Source organism: Coregonus lavaretus (genome assembly GCF_964263955.1).
Source record: "Coregonus lavaretus genome assembly, contig: HAP1_SCAFFOLD_1302, whole genome shotgun sequence".
In the NCBI taxonomy this organism is placed as follows: domain Eukaryota; kingdom Metazoa; phylum Chordata; class Actinopteri; order Salmoniformes; family Salmonidae; genus Coregonus; species Coregonus lavaretus.
In genome coordinates this window covers 44,763-71,506 of record NW_028158323.1, presented here as the reverse complement: position 1 = coordinate 71,506, position 26,744 = coordinate 44,763, and the positions used below count along the sequence as shown (strand labels likewise).

At 46.5% G+C, this 26,744-nt stretch overlaps 2 protein-coding genes across 3 annotated transcripts in view; one reads left to right on the top strand and one right to left on the bottom strand.

Annotated features, from left to right (window-relative positions):
• Nucleotides 1-15,904, bottom strand: part of LOC311124163 (exportin-T) — a 54,545-nt gene extending 38,641 nt beyond the window's left edge. For both annotated transcript variants that reach the window (XM_084198359.1, XM_084198360.1), the window contains exons 1-6: nt 15,756-15,904; nt 11,132-11,363; nt 6,581-6,663; nt 6,220-6,276; nt 2,671-2,740; nt 1,999-2,217 (exon numbers count right to left, since the gene is read on the bottom strand). In XM_084198359.1, coding sequence (XP_084054485.1) covers nt 1,999-2,217; nt 2,671-2,740; nt 6,220-6,276; nt 6,581-6,663; nt 11,132-11,221 — 519 coding nt within the window. In that variant the 5' untranslated portion in view covers nt 11,222-11,363; nt 15,756-15,904. The remainder of the gene's footprint in view (nt 1-1,998; nt 2,218-2,670; nt 2,741-6,219; nt 6,277-6,580; nt 6,664-11,131; nt 11,364-15,755) is intronic.
• Nucleotides 15,905-16,512: 608 nt separating this feature from the next.
• On the top strand, nt 16,513-25,470 carry LOC311124164 (large ribosomal subunit protein eL20). The gene is made up of 5 exons (XM_084198361.1): nt 16,513-16,561; nt 17,628-17,807; nt 20,579-20,708; nt 23,111-23,220; nt 25,316-25,470. The coding sequence occupies exons 1-5, from the start codon at nt 16,544-16,546 to the stop codon at nt 25,406-25,408; spliced, it is 531 nt and encodes a 176-aa protein (XP_084054487.1). The 5' UTR covers nt 16,513-16,543; the 3' UTR covers nt 25,409-25,470.
• The last annotated feature ends 1,274 nt before the right edge of the window (nt 25,471-26,744 follow it).

The window sequence follows — 26,744 nt, the reverse complement described above, 5'->3', positions numbered from 1 at the left end:
ACCTCAGGTGAGTGCAGGATATCTCTGTCCCCTTACCTCAGGTGAGTGCAGGATATCTCTGTCCCCTTACCTCAGGTGAGTGCAGGATATCTCTGTCCCCTTACCTCAGGTGAGTGCAGGATATCTCTGTCCCCTTACCTCAGGTGAGTGCAGGATATCTCTGTCCCCTTACCTCAGGTGAGTGCAGGATATCTCTGTCCCCTTACCTCAGGTGAGTGCAGGATATCTCTGTCCACCACCTCAGGTGAGTGCAGGATATCTCTGTCCCCTTACCTCAGGTGAGTGCAGGATATCTCTGTCCCTTTACCTCAGGTGAGTGCAGGATATCTCTGTCCCCTTACCTCAGGTGAGTGCAGGATATCTCTGTCCCCTTACCTCAGGTGAGTGCAGGATATCTCTGTCCCCTTACCTCAGGTGAGTGCAGTATCTCTGTCCCCTTACCTCAGGTGAGTGCAGGATATCTCTGTCCCCTTACCTCAGGTGAGTGCGGGATATCTCTGTCCCCTTACCTCAGGTGAGTGCGGGATATCTCTGTCCCCTTACCTCAGGTGAGTGCAGGATATCTCTGTCCCCTTACCTCAGGTGAGTGCAGTATCTCTGTCCCCTTACCTCAGGTGAGTGCAGGATATCTCTGTCCCCTTACCTCAGGTGAGTGCAGGATATCTCTGTCCCCTTACCTCAGGTGAGTGCAGGATATCTCTGTCCCCTTACCTCAGGTGAGTGCAGGATATCTCTGTCCCCTTACCTCAGGTGAGTGCAGGATATCTCTGTCCCCTTACCTCAGGTGAGTGCAGGATATCTCTGTCCCCTTACCTCAGGTGAGTGCAGGATATCTCTGTCCCCTTACCTCAGGTGAGTGCAGGATATCTCTGTCCCCTTACCTCAGGTGAGTGCAGGATATCTCTGTCCCTTTACCTCAGGTGAGTGCAGGATATCTCTGTCCCCTTACCTCAGGTGAGTGCAGGATATCTCTGTCCCCTTACCTCAGGTGAGTGCAGGATATCTCTGTCCCCTTACCTCAGGTGAGTGCAGGATATCTCTGTCCCTTTACCTCAGGTGAGTGCAGGATATCTCTGTCCCCTTACCTCAGGTGAGTGCAGGATATCTCTGTCCCCTTACCTCAGGTGAGTGCAGGATATCTCTGTCCCCTTACCTCAGGTGAGTGCAGGATATCTCTGTCCCCTTACCTCAGGTGAGTGCAGGATATCTCTGTCCCCTTACCTCAGGTGAGTGCAGGATATCTCTGTCCCCTTACCTCAGGTGAGTGCAGGATATCTCTGTCCACCACCTCAGGTGAGTGCAGTATCTCTGTCCCCTTACCTCAGGTGAGTGCAGGATATCTCTGTCCCCTTACCTCAGGTGAGTGCAGGATATCTCTGTCCCTTTACCTCAGGTGAGTGCAGGATATCTCTGTCCCCTTACCTCAGGTGAGTGCAGGATATCTCTGTCCCCTTACCTCAGGTGAGTGCAGGATATCTCTGTCCACCACCTCAGGTGAGTGCAGGATATCTCTGTCCCCTTACCTCAGGTGAGTGCAGGATATCTCTGTCCACCACCTCAGGTGAGTGCAGGATATCTCTGTCCCCTTACCTCAGGTGAGTGCAGGATATCTCTGTCCCTTTACCTCAGGTGAGTGCGGGATATCTCTGTCCCCTTACCTCAGGTGAGTGCAGGATATCTCTGTCCCCTTACCTCAGGTGAGTGCAGGATATCTCTGTCCCCTTACCTCAGGTGAGTGCAGGATATCTCTGTCCCCTTACCTCAGGTGAGTGCAGGATATCTCTGTCCCCTTACCTCAGGTGAGTGCAGGATATCTCTGTCCCCTTACCTCAGGTGAGTGCAGGATATCTCTGTCCCTTTACCTCAGGTGAGTGCAGGATATCTCTGTCCCTTTACCTCAGGTGAGTGCAGGATATCTCTGTCCCCTTACCTCAGGTGAGTGCAGGATATCCCTGTCCCCTTACCTCAGGTGAGTGCAGTATCTCTCTGTCCCCTTACCTCAGGTGAGTGCAGGATATCTCTGTCCACCACCTCAGCGTCGATAGCCATCAGTGTTCTGAGGTAGACGTCAACCCCGTGTGGGTTCAGACCCACTAGAGACAGGATATCATAGAAGAACTTGGGCCAGTGGGTCAGGAACTCCATCACGAAGGTCAGAGCAAACACCTGGGCTGCCTTGTTACGGATGAACGGCTTCTCTGGCTGGGAGTTCATTAACTGGAGAGGAGGAAGAGGAAGGAGGGGGGAAGAGGAAGGAGGAGGAGGAAGGAAGAAGAGGAAGGAAGGAGGAAGGAAGAAGAGGAAGGAGAAGGAAGGAGGAAGGAAGAAGAGGAAGGAGAAGGAAGAAGAGGAAGGAGGAGGGGAAGTAGAAGGCGAGGAGGAGGGGAAGGAGGAGGAGGAAGAAGAGGAAGAGGAGGCAGAAGGAAGAAGGAAAAAGGAGGGGAAGGAGGAAGAGGAGGACAGCTTATTGAAATTAATTAAATGACAATTATTTTCTATTACAATTTTTTAATTCAGGAATTCAGGTGTGGAAGAGAGCCAACTTCATGAGTGAATAAAAATGTGTAACCAACGAAAGTGCAAGTAATACATTGTGGGGTGGTGTTGATGAAATGTGATATGTTGATGTGACAAGTTGACTAAGTTCCAGGCGGAGAAGCAGAGCCCCACCTGACACTGCAGCCATTTCATCAGGGTTTCTCTAATCAGCTGTTGCTGGGCAGCACTGAGACATCCATGTCTGGGACAGAACACAGAACAAACACAATGTCACTTTCAGACTCATTCATAGAGGAATCCTGCTGAGAGACAGATATACATGGTTTCAGACTCATTCATAGAGGAGTCCTGCTGAGAGACAGATAGATATACATGGTTTCAGACTCATTCATAGAGGAGTCCTGCTGAGAGACAGATATACACGGTTTCAGACTCATTCATAGAGGAATCCTGCTGAGAGACAGATATACACGGTTTCAGACTCATTCATAGAGGAATCCTGCTGAGAGACAGATATACACGGTTTCAGACTCATTCATAGAGGAATCCTGCTGAGAGACAGATATACATGGTTTCAGACTCATTCATAGAGGAATCCTGCTGAGAGACAGATATACACGGTTTCAGACTCATTCATAGAGGAATCCTGCTGAGAGACAGATATACATGGTCTCAGACTCATTCATAGAGGAATCCTGCTGAGAGACAGATATACATGGTTTCAGACTCATTCATAGAGGAATCCTGCTGAGAGACAGATATACACGGTTTCAGACTCATTCATAGAGGAATCCTGCTGAGAGACAGATATACACGGTTTCAGACTCATTCATAGAGGAATCCTGCTGAGAGACAGATATACACGGTTTCAGACTCATTCATAGAGGAATCCTGCTGAGAGACAGATATACACGGTTTCAGACTCATTCATAGAGGAATCCTGCTGAGAGACAGATATACATGGTTTCAGACTCATTCATAGAGGAATCCTGCTGAGAGACAGATATACATGGTCTCAGACTCATTCATAGAGGAATCCTGCTGAGAGACAGATATACATGGTCTCAGACTCATTCATAGAGGAATCCTGCTGAGAGACAGATATACACGGTTTCAGACTCATTCATAGAGGAATCCTGCTGAGAGACAGATATACATGGTTTCAGACTCATTCATAGAGGAATCCTGCTGAGAGACAGATATACATGGTTTCAGACTCATTCATAGAGGAATCCTGCTGAGAGACAGATATACATGGTCTCAGACTCATTCATAGAGGAATCCTGCTGAGAGACAGATATACATGGTTTCAGACTCATTCATAGAGGAATCCTGCTGAGAGACAGATATACATGGTTTCAGACTCATTCATAGAGGAATCCTGCTGAGAGACAGATATACACGGTTTCAGACTCATTCATAGAGGAATCCTGCTGAGAGACAGATATACACGGTTTCAGACTCATTCATAGAGGAATCCTGCTGAGAGACAGATATACATGGTTTCAGACTCATTCATAGAGGAATCCTGCTGAGAGACAGATATACATGGTCTCAGACTCATTCATAGAGGAATCCTGCTGAGAGACAGATATACATGGTCTCAGACTCATTCATAGAGGAATCCTGCTGAGAGACAGATATACATGGTTTCAGACTCATTCATAGAGGAATTCCTGCTGAGAGACAGATATACATGGTTTCAGACTCATTCATAGAGGAATCCTGCTGAGAGACAGATATACATGGTTTCAGACTCATTCATAGAGGAATTCCTGCTGAGAGACAGATATACATGGTTTCAGACTCATTCATAGAGGAATCCTGCTGAGAGACAGATATACATGGTCTCAGACTCATTCATAGAGGAATCCTGCTGAGAGACAGATATACACGGTTTCAGACTCATTCATAGAGGAATCCTGCTGAGAGACAGATATACATGGTCTCAGACTCATTCATAGAGGAATCCTGCTGAGAGACAGATATACATGGTTTCAGACTCATTCATAGAGGAATCCTGCTGAGAGACAGATATACATGGTTTCAGACTCATTCATAGAGGAATCCTGCTGAGAGACAGATATACATGGTTTCAGACTCATTCATAGAGGAATCCTGCTGAGAAACAGATATACACGGTTTCAGACTCATTCATAGAGGAATCCTGCTGAGAGACAGATATACACGGTTTCATTCAGATTTCAGTATGAAAGGCATGAGCAAAGTTACAGCATTATCTGTCATCTGGAGCCAATGGGATTGGAGGAACAGTCAACCTATCATCACGTCCTCCTGATCCATGATCTACCAGACCAGAGGCAGGATGACAGCTAATCCATTATCTACCAGACCAGAGGCAGGATGACAGCTAATCCATTATCTACCAGACAGGACCAGAGGCAGGATGACAGCTAATCCATTATCTATCAGACCAGAGGCGGGATGACAGCTAATCCATTATCTACCAGACCAGAGGCAGGATGACAGCTAATCCATTATCTACCAGACCAGAGGCAGGATGACAGCTAATCCATTATCTACCAGACCAGAGGCAGGATGACAGCTGATCCATTATCTACCAGACCAGAGGCAGGATGACAGCTAATCCATTATCTACCAGACAGGACCAGAGGCAGGATGACAGCTAATCCATTATCTACCAGACAGGACCAGAGGCAGGATGACAGCTGATCCATTATCTACCAGACCAGAGGCAGGATGACAGCTAATCCATTATCTACCAGACAGGACCAGAGGCAGGATGACAGCTAATCCATTATCTACCAGACAGGACCAGAGGCAGGATGACAGCTAATCCATTATCTACCAGACCAGAGGCAGGATGACAGCTAATCCATTATCTACCAGACAGGACCAGAGGCAGGATGACAGCTAATCCATTATCTACCAGACAGGACCAGAGGCAGGATGACAGCTAATCCATTATATACCAGACCAGAGGCAGGATGACAGCTAATCCATTATCTACCAGACAGGACCAGAGGCAGGATGACAGCTAATCCATTATATACCAGACCAGAGGCAGGATGACAGCTAATCCATGATCTACCAGACCAGAGGTAGGATGACAGCTAATCCATTATCTACCAGACCAGAGGTAGGATGACAGCTAATCCATTATCTACCAGACCAGAGGCAGGATGACAGCTGATCCATGATCTACCAGACCAGAGGCAGGATGACAGCTAATCCATTATCTACCAGACCAGAGGCAGGATGACAGCTGATCCATTATCTACCAGACCAGAGGCAGGATGACAGCTAATCCATTATCTACCAGACCAGAGGCAGGATGACAGCTGATCCATTATCTACCAGACCAGAGGCAGGATGACAGCTAATCCATTATCTACCAGACCAGAGGCAGGATGACAGCTAATCCATTATCTACCAGACAGGACCAGAGGCAGGATGACAGCTAATCCATTATCTACCAGACCAGAGGCAGGATGACAGCTAATCCATTATCTACCAGACCAGAGGTAGGATGACAGCTAATCCATGATCTACCAGACAGGACCAGAGGCAGGATGACAGCTAATCCATTATATACCAGACCAGAGGCAGGATGACAGCTAATCCATTATCTACCAGACCAGAGGCAGGATGACAGCTAATCCATGATCTACCAGACCAGAGGTAGGATGATAGCTGGCAGAGGTACTGCCCCTCCCCTCCCCTCCCCTCTCCTCTCACCTGTACTTGATCTGGTGCTCCAGGACTTGGAAACAGAAGAACTTCACATGGTCGTCACTGAGAGAGGGATAAACAAAGTTATTACAATACATCCAACAGGGAGGCCAACAGGGAGGCCAGAGAGAGACCAACAGGGAGGCCAGAGTCCAGAGAGAGACCAACAGGGAGGCCAGAGTCCAGAGAGAGACCAACAGGGAGACCAGAGTCCAGAGAGAGACCAACAGGGAGACCAATAGAGAGACCAGAGTGAGACCAACAGGGAGAACAGAGTCCAGAGAGATGGAACACTCAACCTACCAGGTGTGATTAGAAGGATACTGTACCGTCTCTAATCAGAATCCTACCAACTAGTGAGTCTCACCTGTAAATGCCTTTAGCCAGGGCCTCTGCACACACCTCCCAGGCATCCTGGGACTCCTTCAACTGCTCAAAATACACCATCGCCTGAGGAGAGGGGGAGAGAGAGGGGGAGAGAGGGAGAGAGAGAGCTTCTGAATCTGACACATATCTACCACATTCTGCAGCCACCCACACAACCCCTCCTGCTGATAGCGGACAGTGACTGTGTTGGCAGGCTGTCTGCCTCTAGGACACAGAGTTGGTGTGGGTATTTATTTGGGAACATAAATATTGTTTTTTTATTATCTAGACAAGTATTTCTGAAGTGCAGGTCTACATCTGAAAAAGCATCCCAAAAAAGACAGCAGAACAGCAGTCGTGGTGATCCCTGGTTGGAAGCCTTGTGTTCCACAGCAGAACAGCAGTCGTGGTGATCCCTGGTTGGAAGCCTTGTGTTCCACAGCAGAACAGCAGTCGTGGTGATCCCTGGTTGGAAGCCTTGTGTTCCACAGCAGAACAGCAGTCGTGGTGATCCCTGGTTGGAAGCCTTGTGTTCCACAGCAGAACAGCAGTCGTGGTGATCCCTGGTTGGAAGCCTTGTGTTCCACAGCAGTCGTGGTGATCCCTGGTTGGAAGCCTTTGCCTTCAATTTAATAGCCTTCAGCTATTGCTGTTGTATTACTGTGTATATAGAGATCTAGGTCCGTAGTGAACCGCTCTAACCCACGCCCTGATGTCCTGAGGGGTACTGGTCTCTGTAAACAGCACAAGTTACAACAACTTAAAATGTGGAGAGAGAACTTGTCATATACTATGGATGGAGAGTGTGACGTGACAGAGCACTGGTTCAGACAGAGCAAGAAGAACCTTTCAGATCTGATTAAACGAGGATGATTACTTCAAGTTCAGTCTACGGCTCTGAATCATTTCCAGGAGCCAATGCGTTTAGGATCAAGTCCACATGGGTCTGAGAATCATTTCCAGGAGCCAATGCGTTTGGATCAAGTCTACATGGCTCTGAATCATTTCCAGGAGCCAATGCGTTTAGGATCAAGTCCACATGGGTCTGAGAATCATTTCCAGGAGCCAATGCGTTTAGGATCAAGTCCACATGGGTCTGAGAATCATTTCCAGGAGCCAATGCGTTTGGATCAAGTCTACATGGGCTCCCGAGTGGAGCAGTGGTCGAAGGCCCATCAATCCTATTAGCCAACGTTCAAGCTTTGGATAATAAAATGGACGATTTAAGATTACGGTTATCCTACCAACGGGACATTAAAAACTGTAATATCTTATGTTTCACGGAGTCGTGGCTGAATGACAACAATGACAACATTCAGCTAGCAGGCTATACGCTACATCGGCAGGACAGAACGGCAGACTCGGGTAAGACGAGGGGTGGCGGTCTCTGTATTTTTGTAAACAACAGCTGGTGCACAAAATCAAATACTAAGGAAGTCTCAAGGTTTTGCTCGCCTGAGGTAGAGTATCTTATGATAAGCTGTAGACCACACTATTTACCAAGAGAGTTTTCATCTATACTTTTCATAGCTGTCTATTTACCACCACAAACCAATGCTGGCATTAAGATTGCACTGAATGAGTTGTACAAGGCCATTAATCAACAGGAAAACGCTCATCCAGATGCAGCGCTCCTAGTAGCAGGGGACTTTAATGCAGGGAAACTTAAATCCGTTCTACCTCATTTCTACCAGCATGTTAAATGTGCAACCAGAGGGGAAAAAACTCTAGACCACCTTTACTCCACACACAGAGACGCATACAAAGCTCTCCCTCGCCCTCCATTTGGCAAATCTGACCATAACTCTATCCTCCTGATTCCTGCTTATAAGCAAAAACTGAAGCAGGAAGCACCAGTGACTCGGCTAATAAAAAAGTGGTCAGATGACGCAGATGCTAAGCTACAGGACTGTTTTGCTAGCACAGACTGGAACATGTTCAGGGATTCTTCAGACAGCATTGAGGAGTACACCACATCAGTCACTGGCTTCATCAATAAGTGCATCGATGATGTCGTCCCCACAGTGACCGTACGTACATACCCCAACCAGAAGCCATGGATTACAGGAAACATCCGCACTGAGCTAAAGGGTAGAGCTGCCGCTTTCAAGGAACGGGACTCTAACCCGGACGCTTATAAGAAATCCCGCTATGACCTCCGACGAACCATCAAACAGGCAAAGAGTCAATACAGGTCTAAGATTGAATCATACTACACTGGCTCTGACGCTCGTCGGATGTGGCAGGGCTTGAAAACTATTACAGACTACAAAGGGAAGCACAGCCGCGAGCTGCCCAGTGACACAAGCCTACCAGACGAGCTAAACCACTTCTATGCTCGCTTCGAGGCAAGCAACACTGAAGCATGCATGAGAGCACCAGCTGTTCCGGACGACTATGTGATCACGCTCTCCGTAGCCGATGTGAGTAAGACTTTTAAGCAGGTCAACATTCACAAGGCCGCAGGGCCAGACGGATTACCAGGACGTGTACTCCGAGCATGTGCTGACCAACTGGCAAGTGTCTTCACTGACATTTTCAACATGTCCCTGACTGAGTCTGTAATACCAACATGTTTCAAGCAGACCACCATAGTCCCCGTGCCCAAGAACTCTAAGATAACCTGCCTAAATGACTACCGACCCGTGGCACTGACGTCTGTAGCCATGAAGTGCTTTGAAAGACTGGTCATGGCTCACATCAACAGCATAATCCCAGAAACCCTAGACCCACTCCAATTTGCATACCGCCCCAACAGATCCACAGATGATGCAATCTCTATCGCACTCCACACTGCCCTTTCCCACCTGGACAAGAGGAACACCTACGTGAGAATGCTATTCATTGACTACAGCTCAGCATTCAACACCATAGTGCCCTCAAAGCTCATCACTAAGCTAAGGATCCTGGGACTAAACACCTCCCTCTGCAACTGGATCCTGGACTTCCTGACGGGCCGCCCCCAGGTGGTAAGGGTAGGTAACAACACATCTGCCACACTGATCCTCAACACGGGGGCCCCTCAGGGGTGCGTGCTCAGTCCCCTCCTGTACTCTCTGTTCACCCATGACTGCATGGCCAGGCACGACTCCAACACCATCATTAAGTTTGCCGACGACACAACAGTGGTAGGCCTGATCACCGACAACGATGAGACAGCCTATAGGGAGGAGGTCAGAGATCTGGCCGTGTGGTGCCAGGACAACAACCTCTCCCTCAACGTGACCAAGACAAAGGAGATGATTGTGGACTACAGGAAAAAAAAGAGGACTGAGCACGCCCCCATTCTCATCGACGGGGCTGTAGTGGAACAGGTTGAGAGCTTCAAGTTCCTTGGTGTCCACATCACCAACGAACTATCATGGTCCAAACACACCAAGACAGTCGTGAAGAGGGCACGACAAAGCCTATTCCCCCTCAGGAGACTAAAAAGATTTGGCATGGGTCCTCAGATCCTCAAAAAATTCTACAGCTGCACCATCGAGAGCATCCTGACTGGTTGCATCACCGCCTGGTATGGCAACTGCTTGGCCTCTGACCGCAAGGCACTACAGAGGGTAGTGCGTACGGCCCAGTACATCACTGGGGCAAAGCTCCCTGCCATCCAGGACCTCTATACCAGGCGGTGTCAGAGGAAGGCCCTCAAAATTGTCAAAGACTCCAGTCACCCTAGTCATAGACTGTTCTCTCTGCTACCGCACGGCAAGCGGTACCGGAGTGCCAAGTCTAGGTCCAAAAGACTTCTCAACAGCTTCTACCCCCAAGCCATAAGACTCCTGAACAGCTAATCATGGCTACCCGGACTATTTGCACTGCCCCCCCACCCCATCCTTTTTACGCTGCTGCTACTCTGTTAAGTATTTATGCATAGTCACTTTAACTCTACCCACATGTACATATTACCTCAACTAGCCGGTGCCCCCGCACATTGACTATGCAACGGTACCCCCCTGTATATATAGCCTCCCTACTGTCACTTTATTCTATTGTATATATAGCCTCCCTACTGTCACTTTATTTTTTACTTCTGCTCTTTTTTTTCTCAACACTTTTTTGTTGTTGTTTTATTCTTACTTTTTTTGTTTAAAATAAATGCACTGTTGGTTAAGGGCTGTAAGTAAGCATTTCACTGTAATGTCTGCACCTGTTGTATTCGGCGCATGTGACCAATAAAATTTGATTTGATTTGATTTGATCTCAGTGCTTGAGGCGTCACTACAGACCCCCTGGTTCGATTCCAGGCTGTATCACAACCGGCCCGTGATTGGGAGTCCCATAGGGCGGCGCACAATTGGCCCAGCGTCGTCCGGGTTTGGCCAGTGTAGGCCGTCATTGTAAATAAGAATTTGTTCTTAACTGACTTGCCTCGTCAAATAAAGGTAAAAAAAATAATAAAAAAACATGGGTCTAAGAATCATTTCCAGGAACCAATGAGTTTAGGATCCGCAAGAGTTGTCATCTAGGAGCACATGAATGAACTGCACACACACAGTGTAATGAGACATACCTTCTGCCTATAGCAGGCGTCCGCACACAGTGTAATGAGACCTACCTTCTGCCTATAGCAGGCGTCTGCGTTTGGGTTGAGCCCCAGCAGGGCCTGCTCGTCCATATTGATGATGGAGACAGACTGGCAGGCCATGAGAGGGTGAGCTGCTACTCCTCTCCGCTGTAGATTCACTGTCTGCTGCTACTGGCAGGCCATGAGAGGGTGAGCTGCTACTCCTCTCCACCGTAGTTTCACTGTCTTCTGCTGCTGCTGCCCTCCAGCAGGCCAAGCACATCTACAATAACAACAACAATAACAGGGCTGGGAATCGCCAAGGGACCTCACAATACCATATTATCACCGTACTTAGTTGCCAATACGATGTGTATTGCGATTCTCACGACTCTATATGTATTGCGATTCTATATGTATTGCGATTTGATGTTCCAAATATATTGCTCACCATACAGTGGCTTGCGAAAGTATTCACCCCCCCTTGGCATTTTTCCTATTTTGTTGCCTTACAACCTGATTTTTTTGGGGGGGTTGTATCATTTGATTTACACAACATGCCTACCACTTTGAAGATGTAAAATATTTTTCTTGTGAAACAAACAAGAAATAAGACAAAAAAAACAGAAAACTTGATCAAAGTTTCTGATATTTTTTTATAACCCAACCCTGATCTGTACTTCTCCACAACTTTGTCCCTGACCTGTTTGGAGAGCTCCTTGGTCTTCATGGTGCCGCTTGCTTGGTGGTGCCCCTTGCTTAGTGGTGTTGCTGACTCTGGGGCCTTTCAGAACAGGTGTATATATACACTGAGATCATGTGACACTTAGATTGCACACAGGTGGACTTTATTTAACTAATTATGTGACTTCTGAAGGTAATTGGTTGCACCAGATCTTATTTAAGGGGCTTCATATGCACACATCATGACCATCACCTCGATTTTTTTGAAACAAGTTACTTTTTTCATTTCAATTCACCAATTTATTTTGTGTATGTCCATTACATTAAATAAAAATCCATTTAAAATTACAGGTTGTAAAGCAACAAAATAGGAAAAACACTGTCTGCAGAGCGACAAGAGGGAGCCATGAGAAAATACGTTTTTATTTATTTATTTTTAAATTATTATTTGTTGGTACTTTTACCCCTTTTTCTCCCCAATTTCAGGAGAGGGGCGACCCTGCCAAGCCGCACTGCTTCTTGACACACTGCTCGCTTAACCCGGAAGCCAGCCGCACCAATGTGTCAGAGGAAACACCGTCCAGCTGGTGACCGAAGCCAGCTTGCAGGCGCCCGGCCCGCCACAAGGAGTCGCTAGAGCGCTATGGGACAAGGAAATCATGGGTCTCCAGGTCATGGCCTGTGACACAGCCTGGGATCGAACCCGGGTCTGTAGTGACGCCTCAAGCACTGCGATGCAGTGCCTTAGACCGCTGCACTCGGGAGGCCCAAGAAAACAAGTTTTGATCAGTCATGGAAATAAAAAAAAAGTGCTGAAAACAAATTGGCTCACTATTTAAAAAGAAGACGGAGAACAAGCTATGAAGGAAACATACTTGAGTTTTGGTGCAGGTACAGCCAACTAGGGCAAAAATAATATTGCGATTGTCAAAACAATACATCGTCAAAAATAATATCCCTATATGGAACTACACATTTTTCCCCCCATCTCTAATAATAATAATAATAATGATTTGAAAGTCTGCGAGATAATTTACTGAATACTGTTATGGATTCTCACACACACAAGGATGAAGAATGATGACGTGGAAATCTGCCAGATTTGAAACCCATTGTAATCTATGGAATGCATTCACATACACCTGTTAACCAAATAGCAGGCATGATAATAGCTAAAGACAAATTGACAACTTACATAACCACTGTAACATTTACACTTTATAGAGCTAGTGTACACTTCTTAGTATAGAGCTAGCGTACACTTCTTAGCATAGAGCTAGCGTACACTTCTTAGCATAGAGCTAGCGTACACTTCTTAGCATAGAGCTAGCGTACACTTCTTAGCATAGAGCTAGCGTACACTTCTTAGCATAGAGCTAGCGTACACTTCTTAGCATAGAGCTAGCGTACACTTCTTAGTATAGAGCTAGCGTACCCTTCTTAGCTAGTGGTGCTGTTGAGTTTTTTTTTTTTTTTTGTCATTTAGCAGACGCTCTTATCCAGAGCGACTTACAGTTAGTGAGTGCATACATATTTTATTTTATTTTATCCATACTGGCCCCCCATGGGAATCGAACCCACAATCCTGGCGTTGCAAGCGCCATGCTCTACCAACTGAGCTACACGGGACTTGTGTGATTGTTTCATTGACTCCGTGGCAGCTGACCAGCATGCCCAGGACAGGTGAACAACAGTAGCTAGCTAGCACAGCAGTGTAGTGACCTGCATGGCACTGCAAGTGTCAGTGTGTGGCTAATATTGTTTGTCTGACACACACAGAGTAACGCTGAGTCAACACAAACATAGAGGTGTTGACGGGAGGGCCAGACAGACCCTGTAACTGGCCTCTCCCCTCTATATAATAAACACAGGTGTGCAGCAGTAGTTATATAGGATGAGCCGTGACTATAATACAGTATATACACATGAAGTGGACAGCAGTAGAAATATAGGATGAGCCCTGACTATAATACAGTATACATATATAAAGTGGGTAAAACAGTCTGGAAACATTATTACAGTGACCAGTGTTCCATGTCTATGTACATAGGGCAGCAGTCTAAGGTGCAGGGTAGAGTGGGAGCCGGCTAGTAACAGTGACTAAAGTTCAGGGCAGAGTACTGGGCGGTGACTAACAGGTGGCCTGGAGATAGAAGCTGTTATTCAGTCTCTCTGTCCCAGCTTTGATGCACATGTACTGTCTCTGCCTTCTAGATGTTAGAGGGGTGGAACAGGCAGTAGTTCGGGTGGCTGAGGTCCATGATGATCTTCTTGGCCTTTCCCGTGACACCGGGTGCTGTAGATGTCCTGGATGGCAGGGAGTGTGCTCGCGGTGATGCGTTGGGATGACCGCACCACCTTCTGGAGAGCCCTGCGGTTGCGGACGGTGCAGTTGCCGTACCAGGCGGTGATACAGCCCGACAGGATGCTCTCAATGGTGCGTCTGTAAAAGTACGTGATGGTCTTGTGGGCCAGGCTCAGGAGGCTCTGTTGCACCTTCTTCACCACGCGGTCTGTGTGAATGGATTTCGTGTAGCTCAGTTGGTAGAGCATGGCGCTTTGCAACGCCAGGGTTGTGGGTTCGATTCCCACGGGGGGTGGGGCCAGTATAAAAAATGTATGCACTCACTAACTGTCTGTCGCTCTGGATAAGAGCGTCTGCTAAATGACTAAAATGTAAATGTGCGCGCTGAGGAACTTGGAAGCTTTTCACCCTCTCCATTGTGGTCCCATCGATGTGGATAGGGGCGTGCTCTCTCTGCGGTCTCCTGAAGTCCACGATCAGCTCCTTCGTTTTGTTGAGGTAAAGAAGTTATTTTCCTGGCACCACTCCGCCAGAGCCCTCACCTCCTCCCTGTAGGCTGTCTTGTCGTTGTCGGTAATCAGGCCTACTACTGTTGTGTCGTCTGCAAACTTGATGATTGAATTGGAGACATGCATGACCACGCAGTCATGGGTGAACAGGGAGTACAGGAGGGGGCTGAGCACGCACTCTTGTGGGGCCAACAGTGTTGAGGATCAGCGTGGCGGAGGTGTTGTTGCCTACCTTCACCACCTGGGGGCGGCCCGTCAGGAAGTCCAGCACCCAGTTGCACAGGGCGGGGTTCAGACCCAGGACCCAGAGCTCAGTGATGAGCTTGGAGGGCACTATGGTGTTGAAAGCTGAGCTGCAGTCGATGGAACAGCATTCTCACATAGGTATTCATCTTGACCAGATGGGATTGGGCAGTGTGCATGTGACAGCGATTGAGTCATCTGTTGGGGCGGTATGCAAACTGCAGTGGGTCCAGGGGGTACGGTGGAGGTGATGTGATCCTTAACTTGCCTCAAAGCACTTCATGATGACAGAAGTGAGTGCTATGGGGGCTTTGGTCATTTAGTTCAGTTACTTTCGCTTTCTTGGGTACAGGAACAATTGTGGATATCTTGAAGCAAGTAGGGGTATGGATAGGGGAGAGATTGAATATGTCCGTAAAGACTCCAGCCAGCTGGTCTGCACATGCTCTGAGGACGCGGGATGCCGTCTGGGGCAGGCCAGCCTTGCGAGGACTAATAAGCTATTTTGACCTAGTTGCCTGTCTCCCTAATATTGACTAACGTTAGCTAGTTAGCTCGCTAGCGGCTGGACAGTGGCACCGAAATACCGACTGGACATCTGTGTGTCTGGCTAGCCACTCCTCACAAAAAGTTGGGGGACACTGCAGTGAGTGCTGACTCGGTCGCATAACGTTAGCTGGATAGCTAGCTAGCTTCGTTTAACTAAACAAGGTATCAACGATAAATACAGGTTTTATACTTGGATTATCAAAAAAGGGGGCTTTAGTTCGGGAATAGGTTCGATAAAGGGCTCACGTCACAACATCAAATTAGCTAGCTACGCCGACTGTTTTTCCTAGCGCATCAACAGCAGGCTTTTGCCTCAGCCCCTCACATTGCGAGGCCCGTTCAGCAAAGTAAATTCAGAAGTAAACCGATATTTATGATATCTCACCTTATCGCTAACTTTATCTCATCGTCTCACCGTCCGTCGGTACATCCCAAAATGGTCAGGAATTCTCCAGAAAAGCACTTCTAGTTTGGCTGTTTAACTCGGCGAAAGGGTACAGAGCAGGAGTTTCTTCAGTCGATTTCTTACAGCGTGTCGATTAAAACGGAAATGGGGAACGGCACATCTTCGTTGGGTCACGACCACAGGAAGAAGTTCTCCCACAAAATATTTTATTTTTTCAATAAAACGTTAAAACCTTAATTTTCTTCATGACAAGTCTGCGGCTAGCTATATATTTTGGGAATCCCTCTTCTGATAACAATTCCAGAAATGCTTTGAAAGGGAACACTTGACTACTCTCACAGATTGATTAGATAAATCTAATTGATTAGATATGAGGTGGGTTGCACTCCTCCTCCTCTCTGATACAGCCAAATATTGAATGTCGTTGACCATGTCAAAGATACTGCTAAAATCATAGTTAAAATATAAATAAACGTTAATAAACGATTTTTAATTAGTTTTTTTTTTTTTTATATATATATATATATTGTAAAGTGGTTGGTCCCACTGGCTATCATAAGGTTAATGCACCAATTTGTAAGTCGCTCTGGATAAAAGACGAAAATGTAAATGTCGAAAAATGTTATTACTGCTTAATAAAGAGCTGTTTGATGGCGAGCCAATCAGAGGAGTGAAAATGATTTGATCCCGCCCCTTTTGTAGTTGACGTGCGGAAGTCTCCGCCCTACTACTTCCTCTTTCCCAGTTCGCAGTCAGCGAGAGACACCATGAAGGCGTCTGGCACAGTATGTAAAATTGTTTATTACACGTTTTTAAGTCGCAGAAAGACAGATATATCGACAGATTTGTGTACATACCGTTACAATCGTTTGATTTATGTAGTCGCATCACGCTAAGTCGATATAAATAGTTCGAATTTTCGGCTTTTATAAGAACCGAAGTCTCCGCGGCGGTAACATGGCGTCCACGTTTGCGATTTTGGACCATGTGGCCCCGATAAGAGAAACAGTGCAGCTAGCTAGGAAAAATATGTTGCAGCAGTGAACGAAACAAATTTACCCGTCTATGTATTCAGCCACCTTTCTCAAAACAATTTGTCTTCTGTACACGTCTTCCCAAAGTGTGTTGAAATGCCCGTGAGGTGCTAGCTAACATGTATCTAATAGCCTAGATTGCTAACGTTAGTAAGCTAGTTGCAATATACCTGCCCGGGCACAGGCCACGAACGCTAGCGGGCTAACTTGGCCAGTTAGCAAGTACAAATACACATCTCATAGCTAATTATCCTCTCCAGAAACATGTTCGCTGCAATCCTGTTGTCAATCCTGAAACGAGTAGTTGGTTTGTTAAGTAAAAGTAGTAGTTGGCTATAAGTAACTAGTGTCATTCAGAACTGTAAAATATCTAAGTTAATAGGCTAAGATTGGCTGGCTACCTAGCGAAAGGGATTGGTCCTGGTACATGAAGCAAACGTAATGTCGACATCCTTGCAGTTGGCTGTAGGAAATGTCATGCATTGTATTAACATTTCATTTACCCATTTTTTTTCTAGTTAGATTTATGAATTGCAATGCATCCTAACCCAAAGTCCATATCAAATAAATGGTATGATCTTGTCAGGTGTGCTAAAATCAACATGATGTACCTTGTCGCCTTTCTCTGATGCTGATGTGCCGTTGAAAGTGAATCCAAGGTTCAACATTTTAATACATATTCGCTATATATTTGTCTTATCCAGTATCCGTCATAGTCAAAGTTAGCAACTGGTATATTTGGCCAGCTTGTATTGTCCTATGGAAGTTGTATTGCATGTTACTCACATTCCTTCCTCTCCCCGCTCCATCCTCACAGCTTAGGGAGTACAAAGTCGTTGGGCGCCTCCTGCCCTCAGCTAAGAACCCCACCCCTCCTCTGTACCGCATGAGGATCTTCGCTCCTAACCATGTGGTGGCCAAGTCTCGCTTCTGGTACTTTGTGTCCCAGCTGAGGAAGATGAAGAAGGCCAACGGAGAGACGGTCTACTGCGGCCTGGTGGGTAGCACGTTCACAGGGACAGGGTGGGCTCACTGGTGGGATGGGCCTGGTAGGTAGCATGTTCACAGGGACAGGGTGGGCTCACTGGTGGGATGGGCCTGGTAGGTAGCATGTTCACAGGGACAGGGTGGGCTCACTGGTGGGTAGGACAGGGACAGGGTGGGCTCACTGGTGGGGTGGGCCTGGTGGGTAGCACAGGGACAGGGTGGGCTCACTGGTGGGATGTGAGAAACGCATGGGCGGCCAAGTTTCACTAGTATTGGATGCATATCTTTTAACGTGTTTATTTTCTATTTACTGAGATTTCATTACGTGCAAATAAACTATTATATTCAGGGAATCGATGACCTCACTGGTCTGTCTGGGAGCAAGTATTACTGTTGCACACACAGACATAAAGTAGTTTAAAGACCCTGTCCATTAGAGAGATTACAGGAGAAAAGGAACTGTTGATAAGCCTGAACGGTATTAGATTTGTACGGAGATCAGTCGCCGCATCGTTTGTCTGGTGGTACTCTCCCGTAGGCCCAGTGTACCTGTAGAAATGGAAAATTAGACATTTTCAGGGTAAACGTGAGTAAATGCTATGCATGCACACAGGTGTTGTCATGATACCAGAATTTTGACTTCGACACCAGGTTTAGTTTCAGGATACTCCATACCATCGCGATACTCGATTCCAAAACGATACGACTAATAAAGATAATCGTATTAGCTAAAGTCACTGAATGGCACTTGGATCCAGATGGCTGAGCTCCGCTGCTGCTGTGGTCAATCGTTGGGTATCTTCAATATTATCACATTAGAACATCCATGTATGCATTCATGAGTCAATTATGCAATCAATCTGACTTTGTTTTTACCAATCTAACTACATAACATAATGGTAATCATTTATTTGACAGTTAAATCTCTATTGATAAACTAATTAAATCAAAATGTAGCCTAGGTCTGTTCACAGTACAGGCGAATGCATATTATTCAATAGGAGTTTGTGCATGCGTTGAGTTATTGAGCTTATTTTAGCTGATTTCATGGGGCTGCAGATGACAAACAATCCCTTCCATTTAGGACTTATTTTATTGGCAACTGCTAGGAGAGCATTGTTTTATTGTACTGATCAACATTTGCATAGAAGCAATCTCTTCTTTTATACGTGTGCCTGTCTCTTTAAGAAAGTAATGACTTCATTGCAAGGCATAATGTGGCTGTGAAAACCAGACTGGAGGCGAGGGAGACTTTGTGGCTGTGGAATCTAGTGAAAACCAGACTGGAGGCGAGTTAGACTTTGTGGCTGTGGAATCTAGTGAAAACCAGACTGGAGGCGAGTTAGACTTTGTGGCTGTGGCATCTAGTGAAAACCAGACTGGAGGCGAGGGAGACTTTGTGGCTGTGGAATCTAGTGAAAACCAGACTGGAGGCGAGGGAGACTTTGTGGCTGTGGAATCTAGTGAAAACCAGACTGGAGGCGAGGGAGACTTTGTGGCTGTGGAATCTAGTGAAAACCAGACTGGAGGCTAGTGAGACTTTGTGGCTGTGGAATCTAGTGAAAACCAGACTGGAGGCGAGGGAGACTTTGTGGCTGTGGAATCTAGTGAAAACCAGACTGGAGGCCGAGGGAGACTTTGTGGCTGTGGAATCTAGTGAAAACCAGACTGGAGGCAAGTGAGACTTTGTGGCTGTGGAATCTAGTGAAAACCAGACTGGAGGCGAGTGAGACTTTGTGGCTGTGGAATCTAGTGAAAACCAGACTGGAGGCGAGTGAGACTTTGTGGCTGTGGAATCTAGTGAAAACCAGACTGGAGGCGAGTGAGACTTTGTGGCTGTGGAATCTAGTGAAAACCAGACTGGAGGCGAGGGAGACTTTGTGGCTGTGGAATCTAGTGAAAACCAGACTGGAGGCGAGGGAGACTTTGTGGCTGTGGAATCTAGTGAAAACCAGACTGGAGGCGAGGGAGACTTTGTGGCTGTGGAATCTAGTGAAAACCAGACTGGAGGCGAAGGAGACTTTGTGGCTGTGGCATCTAGTGAAAACCAGACTGGAGGCGAAGGAGACTTTGTGGCTGTGGAATCTAGTGAAAACCAGACTGGAGGCGAAGGAGACTTTGTGGGAGACTAAGTGAATGAGTTTTTGGTGTTGATGTAGACTAAGTGAATTAATAACATTTTTGATGACAATCAGCTTTGAAATCAGCGTATTTTGCTTTATGGTTTGGGTATTATCATAAAGTACCAGGGTCGTATACTGGTGTTGCTTCAGCTGTAAACTAGCAAGGAGCGTTAGCCTACAATTAAAGATGGATGAGATCGGTATTGTAAAAGTGTTCGAGCCTGTATGGACATTTGTTTTGCGAACAGTTAACATTTCTACATGCCGTGTTGCATTATTCAAATGTTAATTTCTGTGCAGCGTTAAATCCATTTGCTCTTCGCTGTAAAGGGGCTGCGCTGATAGACTTGAACCTCTCAATCGCGCGAGACCCATTTTGACAGAGGTACCGAGTGTAACAAAATGCTAGTACCGGACCGATTTGTTATATGTACTTCATCTTTATCCCACTGGCCTGTAGGTGTCAGTCACGTTAAAACCTTACAGAATGAGACAACTTCCTGTTTACCATTTAGGTGTCAGTCAGGTTAAACCTTACAGAGTGAGACAACTTCCTGTTTACCATGTAGGTGTCAGTCAGGAAGTTGTCTCATTCTGTGAAGTTGAACCTTTCTTGTCTAATGATACCTCTTGTTCCCCCCCCCACCTCTTGTCTCAGGTGCACGAGAAGACTCCTCTGAAGGTGAAGAACTTTGGCATCTGGTTGCGTTACGACTCCCGTAGTGGAACCCACAACATGTACAGAGAATACAGAGACCTGACCACCTCTGCAGCCGTCACCCAGTGCTGTAAGTACGCCCCGCTGTGGCCCCGTGTCCTGCAGTCTGTCTGACCGGCTTCCAGGCCTGTGGTACACTGGATTAACCCATTGATGCAGTCTTTCGGGCCTGTGGTACACTGGATTAACCCATTGATGCAGTCTTTCGGGCCTGTGGTACACTGGATTAACCCATTGATGCAGTCTTTCGGGCCTGTGGTACACTGGATTAACCCATTGATGCAGTCTTTCGGGCCTGTGGTACACTGGATTAACCCATTGATGCAGTCTGTCGGGCCTGTTGTACACTGGATTAACTCATTGATGCATTGGACAGACATTTTAAGATCTGTGATCATTATTAGATGGTTCCTTTATGATAGATGTTAGTAAAAAATTTTTTAAAAAACTTGTATCTGCTGTAGATCTGTAGAGTTAACGGTGTAAACGTTGAGCTAGCACAATGTGCATTGGGACGCAGCAAACAATTTAGGCAACAGGGATCTTGATACAGGAGGAGGTTGATTATCTCTCCTTTAACCAAGAGGCTTGATCTTGACGTCTTAGCTAGCAAGTTAGCGAACCAAATGAATGGCTGGAGCCCTGGCTGGAGATCCTTTACAATCCTACTGTGTATTATCTTGTCACGTGTCAGAAATCAAACCATCAGAACCTCGTTGCCTTTCACCAGCTACACATGCTAATGGAAAGTGAAACCACGGTTCTACGATCCACTCTTAAAAGCTTTGAGACGTGTACTTGACGTGACCTCCCAAAGGTCTACGATAACCTGCATGTACCTGACGTGACCTCCCAAAGTAGTATAATTTGTCTGATTCTTTGTAATTAATGGTGTGGGAATCATTCATTTTATTTTGTAAAGTGGTTTCTTGCATCAAACAATACATTTTCAGTCACCTCCTTGTCTGAAGTCAATAAACAGATTAATGTCAATCCCTACATATTTTTTTTCTTCTTCCAAAAGTCGGTGTACACAGCCTCTGTGTTCACAGTAAACGCGCGCCGGAAGTTGCACAGATTTTTCACAAAGTTCAAGTGTGAGCTCAGCAGACCTGAAATTTGCTCAGTGGTGGGGGGGAAAATAGAGGAGACATTAATTTGCCCTCCTTAAAGGTCTTGATAGAACTTTCTTGGGGGTAAATAGTAACTTGGCCTGTCTTCCAGGAGGGCAGTTGGGTGGCATTGGCCTGTCTTCCAGGAGGGCAGTTGGGTGGCATTGGCCTGTCTTCCAGGAGGCCAGTTGGGTGGCATTGGCCTGTCTTCCAGGAGGCCAGTTGGGTGGCATTGGCCTGTCTTCCAGGAGGCCAGTTGGGTGGCATTGGCCTGTCTTCCAGGAGGCCAGTTGGGTGGCATTGGCCTGTCTTCCAGGAGGCCAGTTGGGTGGCATTGGCCTGTCTTCCAGGAGGCCAGTTGGGTGGCATTGGCCTGTCTTCCAGGAGGCCAGTTGGGTGGCATTGGCCTGTCTTCCAGGAGGCCAGTTGGGTGGCATTGGCCTGTCTTCCAGGAGGCCAGTTGGGTGGCATTGGCCTGTCTTCCAGGAGGCCAGTTGGGTGGCATTGGCCTGTCTTCCAGGAGGGCAGTTGGGTGGCATTGGCCTGTCTTCCAGGAGGGCAGTTGGGTGGCATTGGCCTGTCTTCCAGGAGGCCAGTTGGGTGGCATTGGCCTGTCTTCCAGGAGGGCAGTTGGGTGGCATTGGCCTGTCTTCCGGGAGGGCAGTTGGGTGGCATTGGCCTGTCTTCCAGGAGGGCAGTTGGGTGGCATTGGCCTGTCTTCCAGGAGGGCAGTTGGGTGGCATTGGCCTGTCTTCCAGGAGGCCAGTTGGGTGGCATTGGCCTGTCTTCCAGGAGGCCAGTTGGGTGGCATTGGCCTGTCTTCCAGGAGGCCAGTTGGGTGGCATTGGCCTGTCTTCCAGGAGGCCAGTTGGGTGGCATTGGCCTGTCTTCCAGGAGGCCAGTTGGGTGGCATTGGCCTGTCTTCCAGGAGGCCAGTTGGGTGGCATTGGCCTGTCTTCCGGGAGGGCAGTTGGGTGGCATTGGCCTGTCTTCCGGGAGGGCAGTTGGGTGGCATTGGCCTGTCTTCCGGGAGGGCAGTTGGGTGGCATTGGCCTGTCTTCCGGGAGGGCAGTTGGGTGGCATTGGCCTGTCTTCCGGGAGGGCAGTTGGGTGGCATTGGCCTGTCTTCCAGGAGGGCAGTTGGGTGGCATTGGCCTGTCTTCCAGGAGGCCAGTTGGGTGGCATTGGCCTGTCTTCCAGGAGGGCAGTTGGGTGGCATTGGCCTGTCTTCCAGGAGGCCAGTTGGGTGGCATTGGCCTGTCTTCCAGGAGGCCAGTTGGGTGGCATTGGCCTGTCTTCCAGGAGGGCAGTTGGGTGGCGTTGTGTTTATTTTTTAACGTTTGTCCCCCGTGTTCTCCAGATCGTGACATGGGTGCTCGCCATCGTGCCCGTGCTCACTCCATCCACATCATGAAGGTCCAGGAGATCGCTGCCAACAAATGCCGCAGACCTGCCATCAAGCAGTTCCACGTAAGTCAACACACACACCATATATCAATTACTGTTGGTGCTTTATTGATTATGTTTTTAGATATTTTTTTACAAATTAAAAATGAAAAGCTGATATGTCTTGAGTCAGTAAGTATTCAACCCCTTTTTTTATTTATGGCAAGCCTAATTAATAAATATGTTAAAGAGTACAACTTTGCTTAACTAGTCACATAATAAGTTGCATGGACTTACTGTGTGGAGTAATGGGGTTGAATGACTACCTCATCTCTGTACCCCACACGTACAATTACCTGTAAGGTCCCCCAGTCGAGCAGTGAATTTCAAACACAGATTCAACCACAAAGCTCAGGGGGGTTTTCTAATGTCTGGCGAAGAAGGGCACCTATTGGTGGATAATAATAATATTGGGAGATGGGTAGAAATAAATACAAAAGGTAGACATTGACTATCCCTTTGCAAATGGTGACGTTATTAATAACACTTTTGATGGCGTATCAGAATAAAAAATATAAAAAAATGTGCATCCTGTTTGCAACAATTCAAAAAATGTGGCAAAGAAATTAACTTTGTCCTGAATACGCTCTTATCCAGAGCAACTTACAGGAGCAATTAGGGTTCAGTGCCTTGCTCAAGGGCACATCGACAGATTTTTCACCTAGTCGGCTCGGGATTAGAACCAGCGACCTTTCGGTTACTGGCACAACGCTCTTAACCACTAAGCTACCTGTTATGTTTGGGGCAAAGGTGATTCTAACGTATTGACTCAGGGGGTTGAATACTTAACTAATCAACATATATATATTAGTGTTTTATTTCTTTGTAACCAATGTTTAGAATATTTCTTCCACTTTGACATTAAGAGTATTCTGTGTAGACTGTTGACAAAAAAATCCATTTGAATCCCACTTTGTAACGTAACAAAAAGTCAATGGTGTGAATAGTTTCTAAAGGCACCGTAGCAGTGCAATAGTAGTTTCCAACATGTCTGTCAGTCGTTTTAGTCACAGTGGGGATATTTTAAGTTTCACCAAATTGATAATGAATAGACTGTCGGGGCGGGTAGCCTAGCGGTTAAGAGTGGTAACGGAAAGGTTGCTGGTTTGAATCCCCAAGCTGGCTAGGTGAAATATCTGTCGATGTGCCCTTGAGCAAGGCACTTAACCCCAATTGCTCCTGTAAGTCGCTCTGGATAAGAGCGTCTGCTAATTGACTCCGTTTGAAAATGGTATTGTGTCTTGCTGTTTAACTGAGTATAATGTACCACGGTGTCTTGCTGTTTGACTGAGTATAATGTACCGCGGTGTCTTGCTGTTTAACTGAGTATAATGTACCACGGTGTCTTGCTGTTTGACTGAGTATAATGTACCACGGTGTCTTGCTGTTTAACTGAGTATAATGTACCACGGTGTCTTGCTGTTTAACTGAGTATAATGTACCACTGTGTCTTGCTGTTTAACTGAGTATAATGTACCACGGTGTCTTGCTATTTAACTGAGTATAATGTACCGCTGTGTCTTGCTGTTTAACTGAGTATAATGTACCACGGTGTCTTGCTGTGTGACTGAGTATAATGTACCACGGTGTCTTGCTGTTGAACTGAGTATAATGTACCGCAGGTCTCTCTCTGGTCTGGCTCTCTATCGGTCAGCTCCGGATAAAAACCTGCCAGACAAAACACCAGATTCCTCTTCCAGATTTTAATGTTCCCAGTCTTAAAACCTGGCGGTTTAGAACCTGGATACATGGTCATGCTACAGTTTGTAAAATTATGTTGGTGTTGTAAATTCATTGTCTAATCTCTAACCCCCTTAGTTGTATATATTTCTACGAGGTTTTAAAATGATTGTAGCTATGTAGGTTTCTGCTGTTCAAATAAACCCAGCTAGTGTTAGCATGGCGGCGGCGGCGATGTGAGCCTTGTTTTCCTAATGGAAATGCTAGGAGCTCGGATGCAATCATTTTTAACGTTTCAAAACGTTGTTGTTCAATTATTGCATCTGAGCTCCTTTGCGTTCTGCTCCGCTAGCCAGCGCCTCGCCGAACCAGGCGTGCATTTCTTCTGCCTCCCCAGATGAAATAACATGCCTAAACATCTCTTGTCCTCCTCCTTTAGGACTCCAAGATCAAGTTCCCGCTGCCCCACAGGGTCCTGCGTCGTCAGCACAAACCCCGCTTCACCACCAAGAGACCAAACACCTTCTTCTAAAAGGAAATAACCTTGTTTTCACTTCGTGCGGGAGAATAAAATTTCGAATTATAGAAAAGCCATTTTGTTTGAGTTTACATTTTTTTCATTGTTTGGCAAATAATTGATTTGTGTTACTTCTGGCCTGCAGTTTGACGTGAATGATGGAACAAATTCTCTGAACCACAAGTTGGATTGCATAATGTTTTGCAGGAGGGGGAAATTGTCGGTGGATATTATGCGAGCAGTTATCAGTAAACGTTCAGAAATGTTGAGAGAATATTTAGGCCGTGCCACAGATTTGCTACAAACCAGCCCCTAATTACGGCTTTATAATGACCATTTACAAAGAATATGTATTCCATGTGAGTGCTGATCAATATGAAAGATTTAAAAGTTGCCAAACATAACATGGTTGAGCTCATCTGGACCGTCTGTGTGTTGGTTCATCCATTGACCTGGAAGGGTCCATTTTGCCCATCCTTTTTCTAGTAGAAGCTCACATTTTTAACCGTTTTTTTGCATTTTGTTCTATAAAAAAAAATGCCAAGTAGTTTCACACCACTAACATTGGTAAAGAAACCACACCATTAGTCCTGTGTTTGCTGTACATTTCTTTACATGTACTTCATGTTTGTGGCACATACAGGACACACCTTCCACATTTATTTTAATGTCCAGTAATTTGGCGCCATCTTGTGGTCTGCGGTGGTTCGAGCGCTTCAACATCACAGGACTTCACAGGACCCTCGGGTGGTAGTCTTGAGGTACAGCGTTTATAGATGGTTTGCTGTCTTAAAAATTCGGTTAAGTACCTAACAAATCTTACGGTAAGTTGGATGAAACGGGCTGTCTATTCGATAAAATAAACGGAAAGTTATTCTCAATTGAAATTGCTCAACTTCCAACCTACATGTAAATCCGACGTAATTTTTTTTGCTCAACTCATAGACCTTAAATCCAGCGTCAAGTTATGTTCTGTGTCAGTTTCTTCCATTCGGACTTGCTTTTAGGTTGGTCAATGTGTCACGACATGTATGCTGACATGCTTAAACCAGTGCACGGCAATATGAAATGATGAATTGTCTACAATCTCATGTGGGTAAAGGAGGCCTGTAGATATCAGTGGCAGGCAATGCCCAGGCATGCAGCAGTAGGGCGTACAGTGTTGGCTGAGGGGAGAGCACACTTATTGTTGCGTGGTGACAGATGCAATGGAACACCAGTTTAATACTGGTTTATTCCCCCAGGTTTCCATGTGGTCCCAGATAGCATGGTCCTGACTGACCTCTGACCTCTCTGTAAAGCCCTTCTGAAACCCTCACAACATCAGGTTGAGGTAACTGTAATACTGGTA

Coding starts and splice junctions, on each gene's coding strand:
- LOC311124164 (XM_084198361.1), top strand. Junction 20,709..23,110: donor TGCAGCCGTCACCCAGTGCT/GTAAGTACGCCC, acceptor CGTGTTCTCCAG/ATCGTGACATGGGTGCTCGC. Junction 23,221..25,315: donor CTGCCATCAAGCAGTTCCAC/GTAAGTCAACAC, acceptor CTCCTCCTTTAG/GACTCCAAGATCAAGTTCCC.